The sequence below is a fragment of the Eublepharis macularius genome, chromosome 2 (assembly GCF_028583425.1).
Source record: "Eublepharis macularius isolate TG4126 chromosome 2, MPM_Emac_v1.0, whole genome shotgun sequence".
NCBI lineage: Eukaryota > Metazoa > Chordata > Lepidosauria > Squamata > Eublepharidae > Eublepharis > Eublepharis macularius.
The window spans coordinates 139,293,152-139,313,657 of NC_072791.1; the positions used below are offsets into that span (position 1 = coordinate 139,293,152).

A 20,506-nucleotide genomic window follows, 5' to 3' on the forward strand; every position below is an offset into this window, starting at 1 on the left:
ACTCTGCCCACTTGCAAAATCTCTTTAGTGGTGGGAGGGAGTGGTGGCAGCTCTGGGAGGAATCCAGTCCTTCCCCCCTTCCTTTGCTTGTGTGCCTGTCCATCTGTAGTGTTGCCACTTCCAACATGGTCCTGCTCCTATCCCTGACAGGGACCCCCCAAGAAACTTGTGGAGAAGGGGAGGTTCACTTGCTCACCCACCCCCTGCTCTCCCAGCCATTTAGTGGTGAGCAGCAGTGTTACCTGTTCTCTCCTCCCCTCCCCCCACTTGTCAGCAGACGATGGCAAGCTGACAGAGCCACACTGTCTCTCAAATGCATTAAATGCTTCTTGCAGGGGGAGGAGCGTTTCACCCTTCCATCCATTTTTTTAGTTTTCAGACTTTTTTGTGAAAACCCAAAAACTCCCCCAAGTTTGTAGAAATATCTGTTTTTTCTGTACATGACATGATCCACAGTTTTAAGTATCTGCAGATGGGACCATATTTGATAATTAGATACATAGATGATGTGGGTTATATAGCCACTTAAATTGGAGGACGTTTCCATAGGTTGGAGAAAGTCTTTAAACTTGGCTGAGCAAAGACAGTAGGATACATATTATTGGTATTGGCAGGTTTTGCTATATTTGTCACAGGGAATTAGAGTACAAGATCATTAAGGTTATATATATAGAGAGAGTGAGAGGTATGCATGCTGGAAGAAGACAAGATAAAGATTTTTTGTGTAACCACAAAGTTTACCTTTTCCAACAACAATTGAAGAGGGTACAATATGCCTGTGTCTGTTCTGCATCTTTTACATAGAATAGTGACATTGTTCAATGTCAATATTAATGTGAAGGTATTTAATTAAGACACTTCATTTTTAACAAAATAAAACAGAAGTTCTATGCAGATGTTCTAACTGTGTCTGTGTAATCATGATTGTGCTGGGCTGGCTCTGCCATGCCAGCCCGCCCCTCCATATACAGACACATTTGTATAGGCGCTTTCAGATTAAAATAGTGCAGCATTCAAGGGCACTGATTACATGCATAGACCCCAGAATGCATAGGCTCCAATTATAATAACATCAAGGCTAAAGGGATGTGGCTATTTACTGTGAGACTGCTCTCCTCATACAATTAGTAGGTCTGCATAGGGCTAAGCAAGTAATCCATTGTCTTTTACAATGGGCTGACAGACTCATTGCATTTATGTAAGGGATTAACATTCATTTTCATATCTGTGCAGGCTATTGCTTATGATAAAACCACTTTGGAAGAGGCAAGCACACTGATCACTGTAGATGTCACACCATTGGCAAGTATGTTGAAGATACTTTTGTGGTTCACACAGGCAGATGAAATCAGTGGTCTTAGAGACTGATGAAACAAATTTAAAGCTTAATCCTATGTATATTTGCTGAGCGTGCCCCACTGTCTTCAGTGGAGCTTGACCTTAGGAAATGTGCATGGGATTGCATCCCAAGGTTACTTCCACATTAGCTGTTTTGGCTGGAGTTTCCACAATCTAGTTAATAGTTATTATTGAGAGTCCAAATGATGTTGCTAGCCATGTTCCAGTCCAGGTTTTCTTATGCTGTCCTGCCATGGTTTTTCATGGTGACATTTTTGGTCTTGAATGAGACAGGAAAACTAGCCTGTCCAAAATGTTATTGATTCACTTGGCAGAACAAGAGGTTGGACTGGTGAAATGATTGGTAGTGCCCTGCCATTTCCTGGTTGTACTGCCATTTTAAAATGGCATGGTTTCACCCCCTGTTGCCTATAAACACTCTAGGAATTCCAAATGAAAATAATATCAGGAGGGCCCTTCATGTTTGCAGAAAATCCCAAAGTATAATAAGAGGATTTTAAAAAGAAAAAAATTGTCTGTGCTCCAAAGCAACACTGTTGGTGAGCATGGGGAAAGAACCAGGATCCTTCACTGCCAACAGCCCAAATCCCAAACTTGCCACCCACTGGCCTACCTCCACCACCACTTGAGAGGGTGGGCAAGAAGAACTGGGAGCTTCCTGCACAGGCCTCAACATCACACCTCCACTGTCACGCTATTGCCACAGGAGCTCCTGCCACCTCCACCACTTGGGTGGCCGAACAGTGGAAGGGGTAATGGCCTGACAGGCAGGCAGTGTGGCAAGGAGGGGGCAAGTGAGCAAGATTGATCGATTGATTACATTTATAGCCCGCCCTCCCCACAAGCAGGCTCAGGGTGGGTTACAGGGCGGTTTAGGTAATTACAACAGATAAAACAATAAAATCACATCTCGACATAGCATTATAAATTTCAGTATCCAGGATAGGGCGCCCTTCCCCGTTCCCTGCACACCATACACAAAGGGAAGAGAAGGGTAGAGGTGTGAGTTGGTAAACTCTAACTGTCTAAGCATGGGGGACGCCAGATGGACCATATGACCCCCCCAACTGGTAGGAGACCAGCTGGGAGGCTACTTAGAGGGATCCAGTGATGGCCTCAACCATATGCCTGGCGGAACATCTCTGTCTTACAGGCCCACCGAAAAGATATAAGATCTTGGCGGGCCCGAATGTCTTCTGACAGAGAGTTCCACCAGGTCAGGGCCAGGATGGAAAATGCCCTGGCCCTGGTCGAGGCCAGCCGAGCCTCCCTGGGGCCAGGGACCACCAGTAGATGTTTACTTGCCGATCTAAGGGCTCTCCAGGTACATACGAGGAGAGGCAATCCCTCGGGTATGCTGGTCCCAGCAGCTACTGCTGCAGCCACAGTCTAAGCCAGGCAGATGGCCTTCTGAGTAAATGGTGGGGGTGGGATATGTGGCTGGGCACTCAGAACAGGGATGGGGTTAGTCAGGCAGGCAAGCACAGCGGCAGGGAGGGGGCATGCAAGCAAGACAGCCCCCTGTGATTCTCATGGGGAGAAATTAAGAAGAGAAAAAGGGGGTGGAGAAGAGGGGTGAGTGCAGAAAGAGAATGACAGAGAAGGGGTGGGGGAGAGGAGACAAAGCAAAGGAAGATGGAATGGGATGCCCCCTCCCCACAAGTTCCCTGTGGGTCCCACTTGTTATAACTAATCCTGAACATGACCCTAGATGCAGATAATTAAATCTGCAAATTAGGGTCATTTACAGAGGCAGCAGATCTTTCTACTTGGGGGAATCTCAGGTTTGGAGAACAATCTTAAATTGTAAAACCATAAGGAAGGCATTTTAAAAGCTTTATAATACCAAGATCCCTCAGGATTTCCTCTTAAAAATGACTACTGCAGCTTCATTTTAACCCTGGAGCTAAATTCAGGAGTGTTTTTGGGGCTTAGGCACAAGTCCAGTATGGGCCCCAGAATCACTGCCCCCACTGGGGACACCCCTGTAGGGCCAAGCAAGGGGTGATCCTCACAGGAGGTGCCACCAGAAGCTGGTTGGCAGAGTTCTAGACAGGTCGGATGCAACTGGCCACTGCCAAAAGTCAGCTGCCTGAGCCCCAGATGGGGTAGGCACAAGTACCGGTGGTAGCGAAAGCCTTCTCTTTTTCTTCTCCCTCTTAATCAGGGGGTAGGGTTCTCGGCAGTTGCTTACTGTATATTGGTGCAAGAATGGGCAGTCAGGCAAGATAAATCAAGGCAAGAAAGAAGAGAGCTGGGAGAGAGAAAGGGGAGTAAAGGGAGACTGGATGGAGTCAACAAAGAAGGAAAAACAGAAAAGCAGCAAGGGGGGAGGCAGAAAGGATGGGAGGGAAAATGGCAGATGGGGGTATGAAACTGATAGGTGCGAGGACGGGAAGGAATCAGGACAATGAACAAAGCTGTGGGAGCTGTGATGAGGAGGGTAGTACCCTGGAACTGATGCAGTGACATCACTTCTGGAAGTGATGTCACTGCGCGGGCCATGCGAGTGCTCCCATGCTCTGTACAAGGCCGACTCAGCCCATTTAGGGTCCAAACTGGCTCCAAACGAAGAGCAGGAATGCTCCTGTGGCCAGCATGATGTCACATCAGGAGATGATGTCGCTGCGCCCCCAGGGAGTGTGTGGATGGCACATGTTTCCTTGGTACTTGCTGGTAGTGGGCAACCTCCAGGGGGCTTGCTACCTTCCGCAGATACCTGGGCAATTGGTGGGCAAGGGGTCAAAACCTCGGCACCTGGGAACCCTGCCTACCCCCCATTTTAGTCTCTAAAGAACCTGACATTCATAATAATGTTACCAATATATATCAAATTTTATACTTGGCCAAACCTGTGAATTAGGGTTGCCAAGTCCCTACACTCTCCCAGAGGGAGGGGGGATCTGGCACTTATCTCATGCCACTCATGAGGTTATTCTTTGCACATGCGCAAAGCACACATGTGCCCAGGTGCTTGCGCAGAGATGTCACTTCTGGAAGTGACATCATCACACCGACCACGGGAGTGCTCCCGCAGTTTGCATGGGGACAATTCGGCCTGTTTGGGGCCCAAATTAACCCCAAATGAAGCATGGGAACTCTCCTGTGGCCAGCACAATGGTGTAACTTCTGGAAGTGATGTCACCATGCCCCCGGGAGCGTGCACACTGCATGTGTTCTTGAGGTGCCTGCTGGTGATGGGTGATCTCCGGGGGCTTGCCACCTCCCACTGATGGGTGGAAGATCAGCAGGCGATAGGGTTGGCAGTCCTCCGCTGGAGGCAAGGGATCCCCCGCTCACACCCTCCACCCCCTGGCACCGCTTACGTGACTGTGGAATGCGCCTCCTGGATTCAGGCTGAAATTGTCCTACTGTGGCACGCAGGAGTGCACTGTGCTGCCTCGGAGCATGTCCTAGGAAGCATGTTCCTCCACCCTCCAGGCAAGCAGGGGTGGGGGTGGAGGGTGGGAGCAGGGCATATTCCACCCCCAGTGGAGGACTGGCAACCCTACTTCAGGGCCAGGCCTCGTAGTAACCACTAGGTGACTTGCTACTATGTGACTTGCATGACTCACACAGGCCCGGCTGCTTGTGACTGTTAAACAGAAGCCACCCTACAGAAACCAGTTTGTCAAAGTCAGTAGAGTTTCAAACTAGGATCTGGGAGTCTCAGGTTCAAATCACTATTGTGTTATGGATTCTTATTGAGTCTCAAAATTTAGTTTTGTTACCAGAACTGCTATTTTATAGGGGAAATTAGCAAGAAGTTTGTCTTAAATTAATGCAGATCTTTACCAATGTATACCAGAGCCTGAATTCCAGATTGCTCATACAATAAAGAGGAGGCGAACAGTCAAAACAAACTGTGTTTACTGAGATGTTGCATAAGCCTACAATAACACGTGCATACAAGAAACATACAAGGGCTAAGAAATAAAGGTTGGAAGAGTAGAGCCGTTCGCATTAGCAGGTACCCGCTTGAGGTTGATGGAATGGGGTAATACTTTACCTGGTCACAGCGAGAAGCAGGGATGACAGCAGTGAAGAGGGGGTGATATCTAATGCCTGTACTAGATACGCAGAGTGACGGTTGGGGTTGGGAGAGGAATGGCACATGCCTCATGGCAGGCAGAGCCTGCTTAAGTACCCAAAAATGTACCCTGAGGCAGGGGCCTTCCGGGTAGTTCTCAGGAGGTGAAACAAAAGCTTGATGGCTTTACTACTACAGCTAATGGGCCACTTTAGGGTCTGAATGTATGATTGTGACACCTTAGGAAGAGGGGACAAAGGAGGGGAGGGAGTGCCAGGTGAATTGATCGGGCCTGTCAGGAAGCTGGAGTTGTCTTGATGGCATCTGCTCTGGAATGTGATGGCTGTATTGATACGCGTCCATTAGATGCTCTGGACAGTTGGTACGTAGTTCCTGTCTTCGGGCGGCTTCCAGCAATATGCATAAAAGGGTGAGGCTGGACTCCGTGAACGTGACAGGAGCCTGACCTTGGAATGGCGGGCTTAGAGCAAACTGTCCATGGTGACTCTCTGCTGCCTGGGAACATGGCTTCTCCCGTAGCTCCTTGTGTGGCATGCATCCATGGGCTGGCTAGCAGGTGGCCCAGTGGCGGGGGCAGACCCAGTGGCCATCCTGCAAGGAGCTCCCTGCAGGAACTGACCAAGGGGTGCCTGGCCAGGCTCGCGGGGGGTCCTCCCAGATGGCACTGTGCTGCTAGTGGCATCGTTCCGGGCCCATGTGGAGTTCGTGTTCAAGGAGGCAGGAAACAGGTGCTGGTGACACAGTCCATAACAGCAGAGAGGCAGAAGGCATGCATAGGCAACACTGCTCCTAACAGAGTTCTTGGCAGTCTTAGAACAATGAAGCAGGAAGCTGACATAGTCCATAGCAGACTCCATAACAGAGAGGGTCACTGGCAACAGTCTGTCTCTGAACTTTTGTAGGTTTTGTTGGCAAAGTGCCTATGCAGCAGTAAGGTCACTGAACTGATTAAGAGTAACAAAGGCTTCATTAATAGAACTAACGAACTGAAAGCCAAACCACAAGTGATGCCTGACACAGGTTGGATACTTGTCAGCTTCCCTCAAGTTTTGATGGGAAATGTAGGCAGCTTAGCTCTCCGACTGCTGTCCAATGGCCTTTTCAACTGTCACTTGTCCAACATTCCGCCAAGCTGCCTACATTTCCCATCAAAGCTCGAGGGAAGCTGACAAGTGTCCAACTAGTGTCAGGCATCACTTGTAGTTTGGCTCTGAACTAGCTATCTTGCTAGTTGAGAGTGTTCTAGAAGAGTTCTAAGAGTAGCATTCTGCAGACAGATAAGGAGAAAACCCCTTGTTAGAAAGAAGGAATTCCCTTTACAGTCCTGTCTAGCTAGAACTTGCAGCCCCCTGCAGGACTGTCTCTTCTTCTACACAAAATGTTGTTATACTTCGAATATGTTTCAGCACAGAAAGATTCTTATAATGTTATTTATTTTTCCTTCATCCTACATGCATTTCATAGGAACTAAGTATTAGATTTCTAGAAGTAAACTTATAAGACTTAACATTATAGCTAGCAAAGTGGCTAATCCACTGCCTGATGTATTTTCAGGTACAACCACTGTTCCCACAACTACCACCACTACAGCTGCCCCAAACACCCCTGAGACAAGGACCACTGTTGCAAATCCCTCAAGTTCATCATTAACATCGGGGATAAATAACACTCGATCTACAACTCGTTCTGGATCTTCAGCAATACCTCCTGAAAGTACAACTAGAAATGCTGGCTTTACAGGAAGGCCTGTAACAAATACAGCATCTGTCTCCATCATCTCTCCTTTGGTAACTACAATAACGCCTCCCATCATCACAGTGAACACTTCACAGTCTCAGACCACCAGATCTCCCATAACTGGGATAAGCCAAGCAAGTAGAACTAGTACTGCTGGTATCACAGGAAGGCCTGCTACAGTATCTGGATCCATCATACCACCTTTGGTAACTACAATAAAGCCTCCCATCATCACAGTGAACACTTCACAGTCTCAGACCACCAGTTTTCTTGTAACAAGAAAAAGCCAAGCAACAGTTGACAGTTTCCAATCAACTTCTCAATCTATGACTGCCATAACTACAACAGATGTTATTTCACTGTCTACTGCTAGAATAACTTCACTATTTGAAAGCATCAAACCTTTGACAACAACCAGAGGGGCAGTTCATTCCAGTGCTCACTCTTCAGCAGCAGTAAAAACTACCCAGACCACAAGTATGACATCTAGATCTACCACAAGAAATATCACCTCAGCAACCACTGCATCATCAGCAAGCGCCCAAATATCAACAGATAATAGATCAACAGGCTCTATGTTCTCTCCAAAAACTCCAACAATAGATACAGCAACAGGTAAACATACATGTTTTTGAGCATCAAAGCCTTTCTCTCATACTGTTTTTCAGTGATTTCCTCCCCCAAAACCTTGTCTACATGTTTTATTGGCTTTTGTTTAGCTGCAAGGGAATCCCTGACAAATCCATATGGAAATTCAAATACCTTGCCTTTAGAGAGATGTTAAAGTTGAGTGGTTAAGGTAGATGTGAACCCTCCACGGTCATGTATGTGACACCAGGTTGGTCTCCAGTTCATACCTGGTATTCAGAAAGGAGCCCCAGTCCTGAGGGTAGAGGTTAGGATGGGATGAACTGCAAGGTTTGGCAGGCAAACAAGTAACAGAGTAGAATGAAAAATGAAAATCCAAAGTTATCCCCTTGAGGCATACTATATGCTTGTAGGAGATTTGTGACTGGATAATGTGCTTGGTAATGTGCTAATGACATAATGGCATTTTCTTTCAGTGTGTTTCTAATCTTTGAGCTTTTCTGATGGCAACTCTATTTTCACCACTGGAGTAAGGTTTATTTTTGCCCTCAGTTGGGCAAACAACACTTCAGAAGGCGTGATCTAGACTGAGAAAACAACTGCATAATGTTCAGTTAAGGAATACATAAGAGGCAGCCCCGGCGTCTAGAACCAAACTGTGAAGTGGACAGGCCACAACCCGGGCCAAAGCCCAATAGTATCAGAGAATGCAAAGTATATCAATCAATTCAAATTTATCAAATCATCAATCAATTTAAATATAAAGTGACTAAGTGCATACATATAATAATGATAATAAATAAATTTATACAAACAGGTAAGTCTATATTAGAACATTCCATAAGGATATCACAAAGCCATGTATAAAGTCAGTAACTGTTCTGTAAAGAGGGCAAAAGGTAAGTCCAATCCTGTGGTTAACTTAATTACTTATATTTCCAGATGCTTTCCTTATAGATGCATTCAGCAGAAGCTTGAACAGTCCATACTTAAAGTGCAAGTGTGTATGTGCAGAAGATCCTAGGCAAAGAATAACTTGGACAACTCGGACTGCTGCAAATATATCTTATTGCATAGGACCTTGAACCCAGGGAGTGCTCCCGCTGGTCCCTTGGTCACTGCCCAACAGTGGGCTGGCAATTTAGACCATGCGTTTCATAAGAAACCTCCTCAAGGGCATAGATATGCAGATCCAATTATAATCTCAGTTGCACATGAAATGTTATCTCTGCATACTTCAAACCAAGAATCATCATCAGAACGGCCACAGCATCTATCCTTATGGAATGTTCTAATATAGACTTACCTGTCTGTATAAATTTAGTAATTAATTATTTATCATTACTATATATATGCACTTAAATTGATTGATGATTTGATAAATTTAAATTGATTTGATAAATTTAAATTGATTGATATACACTGTATTCTCTGATACTATTGTGCTTTGGACCAGGTTGTGGCTTGTCCACTTTACAGTTTGGTAATGTTCAGTTAAAGCAATGTTCAGCAGTTGGGGGAACTGGAGAAAAGACTGCAAGATTCAGAGACAGTGGGACTTCAGGATCTTGGGAGACTGAGGTGTTGCCTCAGCACTTGTCTTTTGAGGCTGTCTAAAATAGTCCTGTTGGGAGATGTCCCACCTCTGTGACAGGAGCTTCTCTCAAATCCTAAAGCAAACACTCAGGCAGAGCTATGAGGCTTTGTTATTGCTTCTGTGGTGGCAAGTTGGTGATGGTGGGATTCCCCGTAGCTGAGGGGATTTCAATGAAGGACATGGACAAAGACATTTCCTCAGAACTAAAGAACAGAGATGTCATGGTCCCTTGTGCTTCTTTCTCCTTTTCACCTGTGGAAATCTCTGGTGGAGGAGTTGCCTCCATGGTTGCTTCCTGAGCTGCGTCACAGAAAGAGAGCTGTCTATCCTGTTGGTGCCAAGCATGCTCTGCAGATGCAGAAGTGTCTGATTCAGAGTCCGGACCATTACACGTGCTCTCACATGCAGAAGTTCAAATCAAGCTAAATTAACGAAGGCCTCGTGTTTTTCAGCAGAAGGGGCATTCTTTTTATTGGAATATAACCATGTCTTTTGTACAAAGAAGAAGAGAAGATCCTGCACGGGTCAGCAAGCTCTAATTATGCAGGACTGTAGGGAGAGTACTTTCTTTCCAATAAGGATTTTTCCTTTTCTGTCTGCAGAATGCTTCTCTTAGAGTAATCTCCTCTTTATTCTCAGAACTCTAGAAAACTCTTTCAACTCTAGAAAACTCTTTCAACTCTTTCAACTAGGTAACTAGTTTATTTTCTTCTCTTTCTGTTCAGTTTGTTAGATCTATTAATGAAGCTTTTGTAATTCTTAATCAGTTCACTGTCCCTCCTGACTATTACACAATCACTCTGCCATCAGTTTTCTGTCCCTCTCCTTCTACAGAGAGCCAAAACACACGTTAAGAAATACCTAGGTTCAGCACGTGTTCTCTTACCTCAAGGTTTGCCGGGATCTGTAGGCGTCCTGGAAGCTTAAAGTTTAGCATTTACAGAGCAGCAAAAAGGGGAAGGGAAATACAGGCGCCTGTATTTTAAGCTTTAAGCTTCCAGGACGCCTTTAAGCTTCCAGGACGCCTACAGATCCTTTAAGCTTCCAGGACTTTAAGCTTCCAGGACGCCTACAGATCTTTAAGCTTCCAGGACGCCTACTTTAAGCTTCCAGGACGCCTACAGATCCCGGCAAACCTTGAGGTAAGAGAACACGTGCTGAACCTAGGTATTTCCTAACGTGTGTTTTAGCTCAGAGTGATTGATAAGTGAAAGGGGGGACAAGGTGGTGGCAGTTGGCCAACCAGAGATACTGATGCCAGAATGGAGTGGGCTAGTTGTGATTAAAGTGTTAACAAAAAATGTTTCTTAAATTGTCTGGAAAGTTGTTGAACCTCACATTGCTTTCCATTTATAGTTGCTGTCACTTTATTTTAAATGTTTTAGTGCTGTTTTATTATTATTTTATAGCTTCCATTTTTTGCTGAGACTCAAGGAGGATTATATAAGACTGCAATCAGACAACATAAGACAAACAATGAACAACACAAAGTGGCTGATGTTAAGCTGTTTTCTCTTTCTCTCTCTGAGATTAATGGTGTCCAGTTTAGACTCAATTCCACATATAAATAAAACAATCCTCTCTCATACCCTGTTGTCTTCAAAGGGCTTTCTATTGAGGCTCTATAATCCTTATGGCTAGTTGGTGATGTGAAATATAAGATTGCCTTGTACTCTCAAGACCACTGGTCCATTTAATTCAGCTTTGTCTACACCGATTGCCAGTGGCTGTCCAGTTTATCAGGTGGAGATCTTTGCTACCTGAGATCTTTTAACTACATTTAACCCTGATCAGGCAAAGTATTTCCTTAATACTGACTTAGGCCTCTCCCCATTCTTTCATAAAGCAGTTCAATGTATTGCTTCTACAGATTTCTGTACGGATCACTACTTGTGGCATTGGCCATAGCTGTTAAGATGAAGTCTGATAAATGTGCTAGTCCTTTCAGTTCAGGTTAATAATAAACTATTAGGAGTAACCAAAACATCTAACCAATATTCTAAATCCATAATGCCAGAGAGGGTAGGCATGAGAGTAATGTTCAGGAACATTTTTATTACTCTCCAAGACTTTATAGTCATTAATAAAACAGATTGCTCTATAGTTATGGCATGAACATATGAATTGTAAAATGAGAAAGTACAGTTCTCTGGGGGAGGCAAAACCAAGTCAGTCTTGGAAAACCCTGGCCTGTATCCCTAGACTAGAAGGAAACTTGTTGGACGCAGGGACTAGATTCATACCTGGTATGCTAATTAAAAGCCTGGAATGGCTTTTAAGAATATCACATTAAGAATACCAGCCAGACTCTGAAGGATGAAGAGAAATAAAGATTTTACAAGTTGTCCATAGTAGTATATTACAATAAGGGAGCAAAAGAGGCCTTTGTGTGCCTCCCCATCTCTGCTACTTGTGGATTATTTATATAATGCTTCTCTTACATCAAATACATCAGTACAAAAAAAGCAACCCACAGGAGAATACCTTTTAATCTGTAAAGCATTCAAATGATGTTTATATGACAGAAACAGGAAGGTGTAATTTTAAAATCAAATTCACATTCTAATAATTGTATTTTGGGGAGCTCACTTTAAACGAGATTTACCAATGGGACCTCACACACACCCAGTGTCTATTTTAAATTGGGCTGCAACATAACAGATCCTGCAGTGCCTACAACATCAACACACTAATCTCTGGTGTGCTTACATTGCACACATAGCATCTGAGGGCCCCATTTAAATGAGAAACTGGATGTATGGAACATTGCATGGGTAATTTATTATCGCCTGTCGGGGTCCGTTTAAATTTCTGTCTGCATGATACAGCCATAAAACTTTTTTTTCCCCTGGAAGCAAAAAAAGTAAAAATAACCTTCTTTCCCATGCAATTTTTCTTTCAAAATGACACCTACCTGTCTGCATGATGGTGACAAATATAAATCCAGCCTTGCACATGTGAATCTTCCCATAGAGTAGTCTTGTTCCCATGCAAGGGCTTTCTTAGGGGGCAGGGAAAGGGTGAGGCTAGAGGAGAGGTGGATAGTTGGGTGTGGAGGTAACACAAGCCTGACTTGCTAGCAAATTGAGCTCCTCTCATTATTTTCTCCCATGTCAGGAAAAGCTTCAGGCTGCTATTAAAAGTATAGGAGCAGGGCAGTAAAAAAGGCAGCAACGCTACTGCAAGTTAGGTGGCTTCTTCAGCACTTGCCTCAACAGCTAAAGCAGTTCCATTGATGTGGGACATAATACACACTAAAAGAGGTCTTTGTTTCCTTGCAGTTGAATGTTATTGTGAAGAAAAGGACATGGTTATTCTCGGTGCCACTTTGGGAAGCTTATTAGCAATTACCTTGGTCCTGCTCGGACTGATCTCCTGCAAGTACTACACAACCACAATGAAACAGAAAGACGGAGAAGACAGCGAACAAGTAAGTGGGTCTTTGCCATTCATTCATGGGGGGGGGGAGAACAAACAAGTATAAAGAAAGGGTTTTTTCTTGCACAGATCATAGGTGTGGGATTTTAAAAGAATTTTTAGTGCAATATCTCATCTGTGGTGTTTCGATAATGGCAAAACAGCACTGATGCACACCATTACCCAAAACACCCTACAGCTGTACATATATTTGACTATGGAAAGTGCAATTGGGGCCCCTGGTCATATGCAGTGTTTTGTTTCAGCCTGAACTCCCACCCTAAACCCATCCCTGACCCAGCCAAAGATCAAACATATAGAAGCTGCCACCATCAGGTCTCCAGTCCAGAATATCTATTTAATCCTCCTATAAACCTCCTCCCCCCAGTATTATCTGGGTTTACATGACCAAAGCATGATGCAAGAAGGTAGGTAAGAAATCCCAAAGGCACAGGGGAAAGAAGAATTTACATGGCATTGAAAAGTCAAAGGCAAACAACCCTTTTCTAAAAACAGCAAAGGCATTCGAAAAGAATAAAATGTAGCTTTCTTATACTAAACGGAGCCAGATCTTAAAAGCTAGTCTGAACACAAAGCTTCTTTGCCTTGGTCAAAGAATGATTCAAAATGAAATCAGCCCCCAATGCTTCCTCCTAACAGAAGAGAAATCAAGGAACACAAGAACCGAACCTGCGCTAGGCAAATCTTAACACAAGCATGTGTCAACTAACTTCCAAGAACCACTGAATTTGAAATCCCTTGGGCTCATATTTATTTAGTTGTTTTAGAATATTTATCAACTACCTTTCCACCTAGAAAACTTCAAGGCAGTTTACAACAGATCCTAGCTTAAAACAATGTCACTATAAAATTCATATAAAATTAACCAAAAACAAATCTAAAACAAGTTTGGAGGTACAACAACAGGTGCTGTTCCTTATCTATTCCAGTTTGTAGAGCTTCTGGAAAACAGAAGTCTTTAATCCAACCTGGAAGGCTTGTAGAGATGGCACCAACCTCTCTTCTGAAGAGAGGGGTTCCTACAGTCTTTGGACACTGGCCAAAAAGCTTTCCTGCAAGTTCCAGCCAACCCAACTTTCACTGAGCTTCTTCCTACAGGAAGGCAGCATACATAGATCACACAAGACCAAAGCAAGTTAATATGAACCCAAAACATTCGGGACTTTAAAAGGTTAAAACCAGACTGTTCAGTTGAGCCTAGAAACAAAGTGGGAGCTGCTGCAACTGAAATAGCACTGGCTTTAATATGATTGTCCCAGCAAGGCATCTACCTACATGTTGCAACAACTGAAGTTTCTGAACCATCTTCAAGGGCAGCTCCGTCCACATACAGCATACCACAGGGTGGGTGAGTTGTTTGCTTGCTTGCTTGCTTGCTTGCTTGCTTGAAGTCCACCCTTCTCACTCAAGGCAGATTATACAGTGTAATGTAATACGATCAACAGCTGGGGCATTTGATTAACAATCCAGAGAAGTATACAAATACAATTTGAGAACAAGCAGAAATCCAGTACAGACCTAAAACAATGCTGAAATAAAGCATAAGTAATTAAATATGAAACAGTGCAAGTGGCCAGATTGGCTGTGTCAAAGTTTGGGGTCATCCTCCAGGCTAGATTGAGTTGGAAGAAGGACTTTTTTGTAGCTGCATTAATTTGCAGCAATGCTGGATCCAGTATAACGTCTAGGCTCTTAACCAGGTCTGCAGGGGTCAACTGAATCCCATCCAAAGAGGAGAGCATAATGTCCTTCAAGATCTCTGCTTCCTAACCAACATCACTTCTGTTTGGTCTGGGTTCATTTTCAATTTGTTTGTTTCAGCCATTTAACTACAGCCATTTGACTACAGCTGTTCATTTCAGCCGTTTGACTACAGCTGTTAGGCAGCAACTCAAAACCTCTACTGCATCACCAAGATATAGTGCTGGGTGTCATTTGCATATTGATGACTTTCAGTTCCATAGATACAAATGATTTTTCTTAAATGCTTTTACACAGAGGTTGAATAAAATGGGGATAAGATTGTGCCCTGTGGAACCCCATGAGATAATTCCCACACTGAGGATAGCTAGTCTCCAAAAGCAACCTTTGAGTCCAATTCATAATTTAAACCAATCCAAAGCACATCCCCTGATACCTATTTCTGCCTCCACACACCTCTCAGGACGTCCATAGGATATGATGTCATAGAGCCTAACATCCAAAGCAGCCATTTTCTCCAGGGAACTGATCTCTGTTGTCTGGAAAGGAGTTATAATTTTGGGAGATCTTCAGGCCCCAGCTAAAGTTTGGCAACCCTCCTCTATTGCTTGAAACAGCCCCATGGTTGTCATGATGCCCTAAGCCTACAGTGAGACTTCATTATGAATGTAGAAATCTTCCAGTACTATCAATCTGGAAGTCTCCAAAACCAACACAGAGATCACCTTGGACAACTCAGAAGGGGAGGTTGATAGGTAGCAGAGTGGATGGTACACCAACAGTGCAGTTCTGAACAGTTACCTCTTTTAAGCTCATTGACTTCAGTGGACTTAGAATACTGTAAGTCTGTTTAGGATGACACTGTAACATGATCTTTAGGGTCAGATACAAACCCTCAAAATTTGGTGAAAAAGTTGCCTGGTAAGGGGAAATGGAATTACTACAGACAAAGGCGACTCCAGCCACAAGGCCTAGCCTGCTGTGGCACGAAAACCTTGGAGGGTAAAGTTTTGGCAGCCTAGCCCCTCCATGTTAAAGGCAGGTCTCAGTGAGATACAGGCCAAGTTGGCCAGCTAATCTGGATACAATCATGGATTAACACTGTATTTCCAGTCACTGACCCAGCAGCAGAGCTTTTTTCCCAATGGTGGACTGACATCCCCAGAGATTCTTTGTTTGGAAAAGGGATCAGAAGGGAGATAAGTTCCTAATTCTCTTGGCTCTACTCTTCTTACCTGGTAGCTCCTATTTCCATCACAATACCTCCCTCTGCACAAGTTAATCAGGATCTCTTCAACCTAGGGTTGCCAACCTCCAGGTGGGGCCTGGAAAACTTGCTTAATTACATCTGATATCCAGACTACAGAGATCAGTTCCCCTGGAGAAAAATGGCGGGTGGAGTCTATGGCAATATATCCTGTTGAGGTCACTCCTCTCCCCAAACCCTGCCCTTCCTCGGCTTCATCCCCAAATCTCCAGAAATTTCCCAAACTAGAATTGGCAACCCTACTTCAACCCCATACCCCCACCAACTTCCAACAGACCCTCCTCCCAAACACATCAGTTACAAAATCCAAGAAAACAGCGAACAACCAAAATGGAATATCTTGTGGCATTCTAATTAAAACAGACAACAGTAAAGCTAAATTAAGAGCACTTAAGAGAAGAGCAGAGAATATAAGTAATAAGTCACTAGCTAAAAAGCTTCATTCAGTGATCACATGGCAGTCCTGGAAACCTTCTCTGTACTCACTAAGAAACATGACTAGCCAATATTCCCTTATAGGGACCTTGAAGGGGTGACACATTTGGGGTGACCCAGAGTTGCCAGCAGGTGCTGAGGGAACTCACCCACCCCAGAGGCCACAGAGCTCTCACTCAGTGGGCAAATGTTATGATCCCAAAGGAGTTGGGGCCTCCTCATCCAGCCTAGTGCACACTGCCTGGCTCCACTGCCCTCAGCAGCAAAGAGAACAGGATTAAGTAACAAGACAGAACATGGGTGCAGAGCTTACTCGGCCTCCTAGCCAGTCCATTTAGTATGGGAATGCTTTTCTTATTTGTATCCCTGCAACTGTGTGGAATTTTGTCTGTCTTTTGCAGCTCTCATTGGGCTCCACCAATCACAGCTTCCAAGATGACGAGAAGCCTGAGTTGGGTGAAAAAGACAATAAGTCACTTGTAAGTGATGAGTCTGAGAACAATGACCCAGTTACAAAGGTGCGGTCAGGCACCCCACCTCCCTTGCAGAAGGCCATGGAAAGCAGTCAGGCCTCATCAGGTTCTGAAGGAATAGGGGAAGATGAAGATGAGGAAGATGATGACAGTGAAAAAGAAGTAAAATCCATTCTCACTAAAGACAGGAGGCTGGCGGATGATGGATATAAGGCTGTGTGGTTTAAAGAAGACATTAACCCAGAAGCTAAGGATGATGTTGTGATTATTGAAGCTGACAGTGATGCAGAACAGAACAGGAATGACAATGATAGTGACAATGGAGATGATGAAGGGGAGGGGGATGACAGAGACAGTGGTAGAGGTGGCATTGACGTGTCCTTCGTTCCAGGTGTCCTCTCAGAAGATGATCCAACTGGCCATCTTTTTCACACTGTTTGCTAAATTGTGTTCTTCAGGATTATTAATGAGTAATAAGCATTAGAAAGGAACAGGCATATGTCATGCTTTTCCCAGTATCTTTAGCATTTGATTATTGATATATTTTAAGGAATCATTATAATCACTGGGACCAAGAAAATTAATATGTACAGTGCCCAGGACTGTCACAAGACATTTTTATGCCTTAGGCAGAAAATTCAGATGCCACATTCCCACACAAAATAGGAAGTACCTCACAGAAGAAGTACTTTTTATCACAGGTGTTTTGAACTGCCCTTGTTGCTTTTAAGCAATGGCTGCTATTCATCTTGTGCTTATCCTGTTAGTAGATTTGAACTAGCAGAAGTCTGTATGGGGATCTGATCAGCTGTGCTTGCAGGCATGCCCATATACCAGGAATCCACAAAGACCGCATATGCAAGAACAACTTCAGAGCAGTTCAACTATGACATAAACCACCTAGGGAGCAAAGCGAGAAGGATTTTAACTAGGTAAAAATAATGAGTATTGATTGTTTGATAGATTCGTCTTATTTCCACAAATATTTGAGTGCATTGGAACATCGCCAATCCAACAGTTAGATCTGGATCCAAGATTCTTCCTCTCTCTGCCATGGACCTCATTCATGGTCTTGATCTTATCACTCTCTCAACTGCACTTTCCCATCTGTGAACTTTGCCTGCATCTATACAACGAGGATTCTCAGCGTTGTATTCAGTTCACTGCCACTGCAAGTGCATTCACTATATTTATTCCCCACACAACACGGGAGGGCTTCTATAAATCAGCTGCTGCTGTGGCCAGAACAATGACCAGTTCCTCCCCCCACCCCACAAAAAGCCTTCCAGTAGGGTAGCAGGGGAAATGACAGCTGTGAGGGGCTAACAGAAGGGAAATGGTGACAATGTGGACAGGATCTTGGAAAATGTACATCTTCTTGTTCAGGTGGCATAATAATAACATTCTTGGACTGCACTCTTCCCAGAAAGACTGCAGAAAATCTGGTTTGGGAATCAGCATGCTGAGGACTGAGAAATGATGAGTGGAGCACAATTAGAGCAGGATGTCGTGTGAATGCTCCAAAAAAAGTTCCAGTTGGATGGCTGAAGTAGAAAAAAGCACCTGTGTGGAAGCAGCCTTAGATTAATAATCTCAGTCAAAGTCTGTAAAGGTGGTGTTAGTGGTCCAACCCTCCCTCACAGCTTATGAATATGGATATATCATAAGTCTTTCCCCCATGTGCTTCAAGCACATGGCATGTTGCCTGGCTAGGCAGGATTGTTCCCAACTCTGACTGGAGATGGAAAATTACTGAAACGTGAGTCATGAAGCAGGACTTGCTAGCTGCCCCTCACCCCAGAGATGTGCACAAATAGACAAGGTCTTACAGGAGTTCCTGAGTTAATCACCCACTCCCTGCTGATCTTCCTTCACCCACCTTCCTAATCAAGGCTACTCAGGGATCTGATAGCCCTTCTCATCCAACAATTGTGGGTCATCAATCACTATTTTCACCTTTAGTTACACTCAGGAAAGTTTAATCAAGCCTTTTCCATTTTATTGTCTCACCTCTGGAGGCAGCCATTTAGCTATTGTTTTTGAGGAGAATAAGTGATCCTGCCCCAGGGTACATTCCACAGTATAATTGGACTGCCCTGCCATGCGTGTGTGTATACTGAACCCATGCATTCACCCTCAGATACATCTGAGCCCTCCCTTCTTCTCTTCGTGAAGCACTAGTCATTTTTTGTTGCTGCCTCCATGGAACTTTCCTCTTCAAGACTGGTAAATATAGCTCTCCCTGGAACTGCTTTTCCATTTCCTCACTGATTTCCTAGTTAGCCATGTATGTGTGTGTTGTGTGTGTTCTGTGCAATTGTTCTTTTACTGCTCCTTTAATAAAAACCACTCCTGTTGAACACCCGCCTGTTTATTAGAGAGTCCTCTGAGAGAACGATCCTGGTATATGTTGGTGGAGATCCTGCTAGTTACCACCTCTTCCTGCATCTCCTTGTAGGCTAATTCTCCCAACTCACAAGAAGACCCCCCCCTCATTTAGGGTAACAGTGGGGGCAAATAGATTATTAATGTGGTCCTAAGTATACTTACTAGTTTACTGGAATGGGATTTACTTCCAGCTAAACAAGCACAGGAACAAGCTGCAAAAGTGCTATTTAAATAAATATCAATATATACATTTTCATTTTAGCCAGTTTGATGTAGTGGTTAAGAGTGGTGGGACTGTGATCTGGAGAACCAGGTTTGATTCCCCGCTCCTCCACTTGAAGCCAGCTGGGTGACCTTGGGTTTGTCACAGCTCTTTGGAGCTCTCTCAGCCCAACCCACCTCACAGGGTGATTGTTGTGGGGATAATAATAACATACTTTATAAACCACCCTGAGTGGGTGTTAAGGTGTCATGAAGGGTGATACATAAATCAAATGTTGTTGATGTTATTTAATACCCACATTTTTTGGTTGTCATTGTAGAATTCTTTTGAAGAAAATTATACAAAGTATTCTGGTTCTTAATATAGAAGTTGAAGTCCAACATTAGATCTGATATATTGATAAAATAAAATAAAATAAAATAAAATAAAATAAAATAAAGATGTGATGGAAGCACCAAGAAGAAGAAGAAATCTTATCAATTTGCTTAATGGCTAAGAATTATTGGTAAAAGAGAAGAGAAGAAATAAGGGGGGTGTAACAGATTCACTAATTTTCTTATCAGTTTATGTAAGAGGTTTTTTTAAAGATCAAGAATTGTCCTCCGATATGATCGTGACAATAAATAAGAAATACTGAAGGAGGGAAAACTCTTCAATGAACAGATAAATAATGGGATACAGCACAAAGTCAAAAATGACAAGTTGTGTTTGAGTTAAAAAAGGTAGACAAAAGACTAATATATTCTATGAAAGGAGAATCATAGTAGTCTATTATTAGAGGAAGAGAAATGTTTTAAAGCTTAATTATATGACTTGTGCAAGCTTGCTATGATAACTTCTCCAGCGGTGGGAAAGAAATCATAAAGATGCTATAAAATGTTGAATTAGCCTTTGTAAGAGGTGGATACCTGTTTAAGACCTCAAATAATATTACTTCATTAAAGTCCACTATAAAAAGTAAAGATGGAATAATCTCATTTGTTGTCAGCTGTGATATATTCATGTAATACATGCAAATGTATAAAGTTTTATATTTTTGTTTCTACATTTTCTCTGAAAAGCCAAGAAAACCCTTTTTTATCACTAGGCTGTGTAAAAGTGGGCCGGCAGGGGAAGTTCTATGCCAGAAGGGTAGGAAGCTGAGGAACGAAGACAAACTGACCAGAGTGGAGCAAAAGGGAGGGAAAAATGAACAGTCTACTCTCTTCCTTCTCCTCTCTTTTTTGCTGCTCAGCAGTGGTGTCTGATG

At 43.7% G+C, this 20,506-nt stretch overlaps 1 protein-coding gene across 1 annotated transcript in view; it reads left to right on the forward strand.

Annotated features, from left to right (window-relative positions):
* Positions 1 to 20,219, forward strand: part of CDHR5 (cadherin related family member 5) — a 48,554-nt gene extending 28,335 nt beyond the window's left edge. The window contains exons 12-15 of the mRNA XM_054972234.1: positions 1,234 to 1,306; positions 6,965 to 7,762; positions 12,614 to 12,762; positions 16,575 to 20,219. Of these exons, the coding sequence (XP_054828209.1) occupies positions 1,234 to 1,306; positions 6,965 to 7,762; positions 12,614 to 12,762; positions 16,575 to 17,090 (1,536 nt within the window). The 3' untranslated portion in view covers positions 17,091 to 20,219. The remainder of the gene's footprint in view (positions 1 to 1,233; positions 1,307 to 6,964; positions 7,763 to 12,613; positions 12,763 to 16,574) is intronic.
* The last annotated feature ends 287 nt before the right edge of the window (positions 20,220 to 20,506 follow it).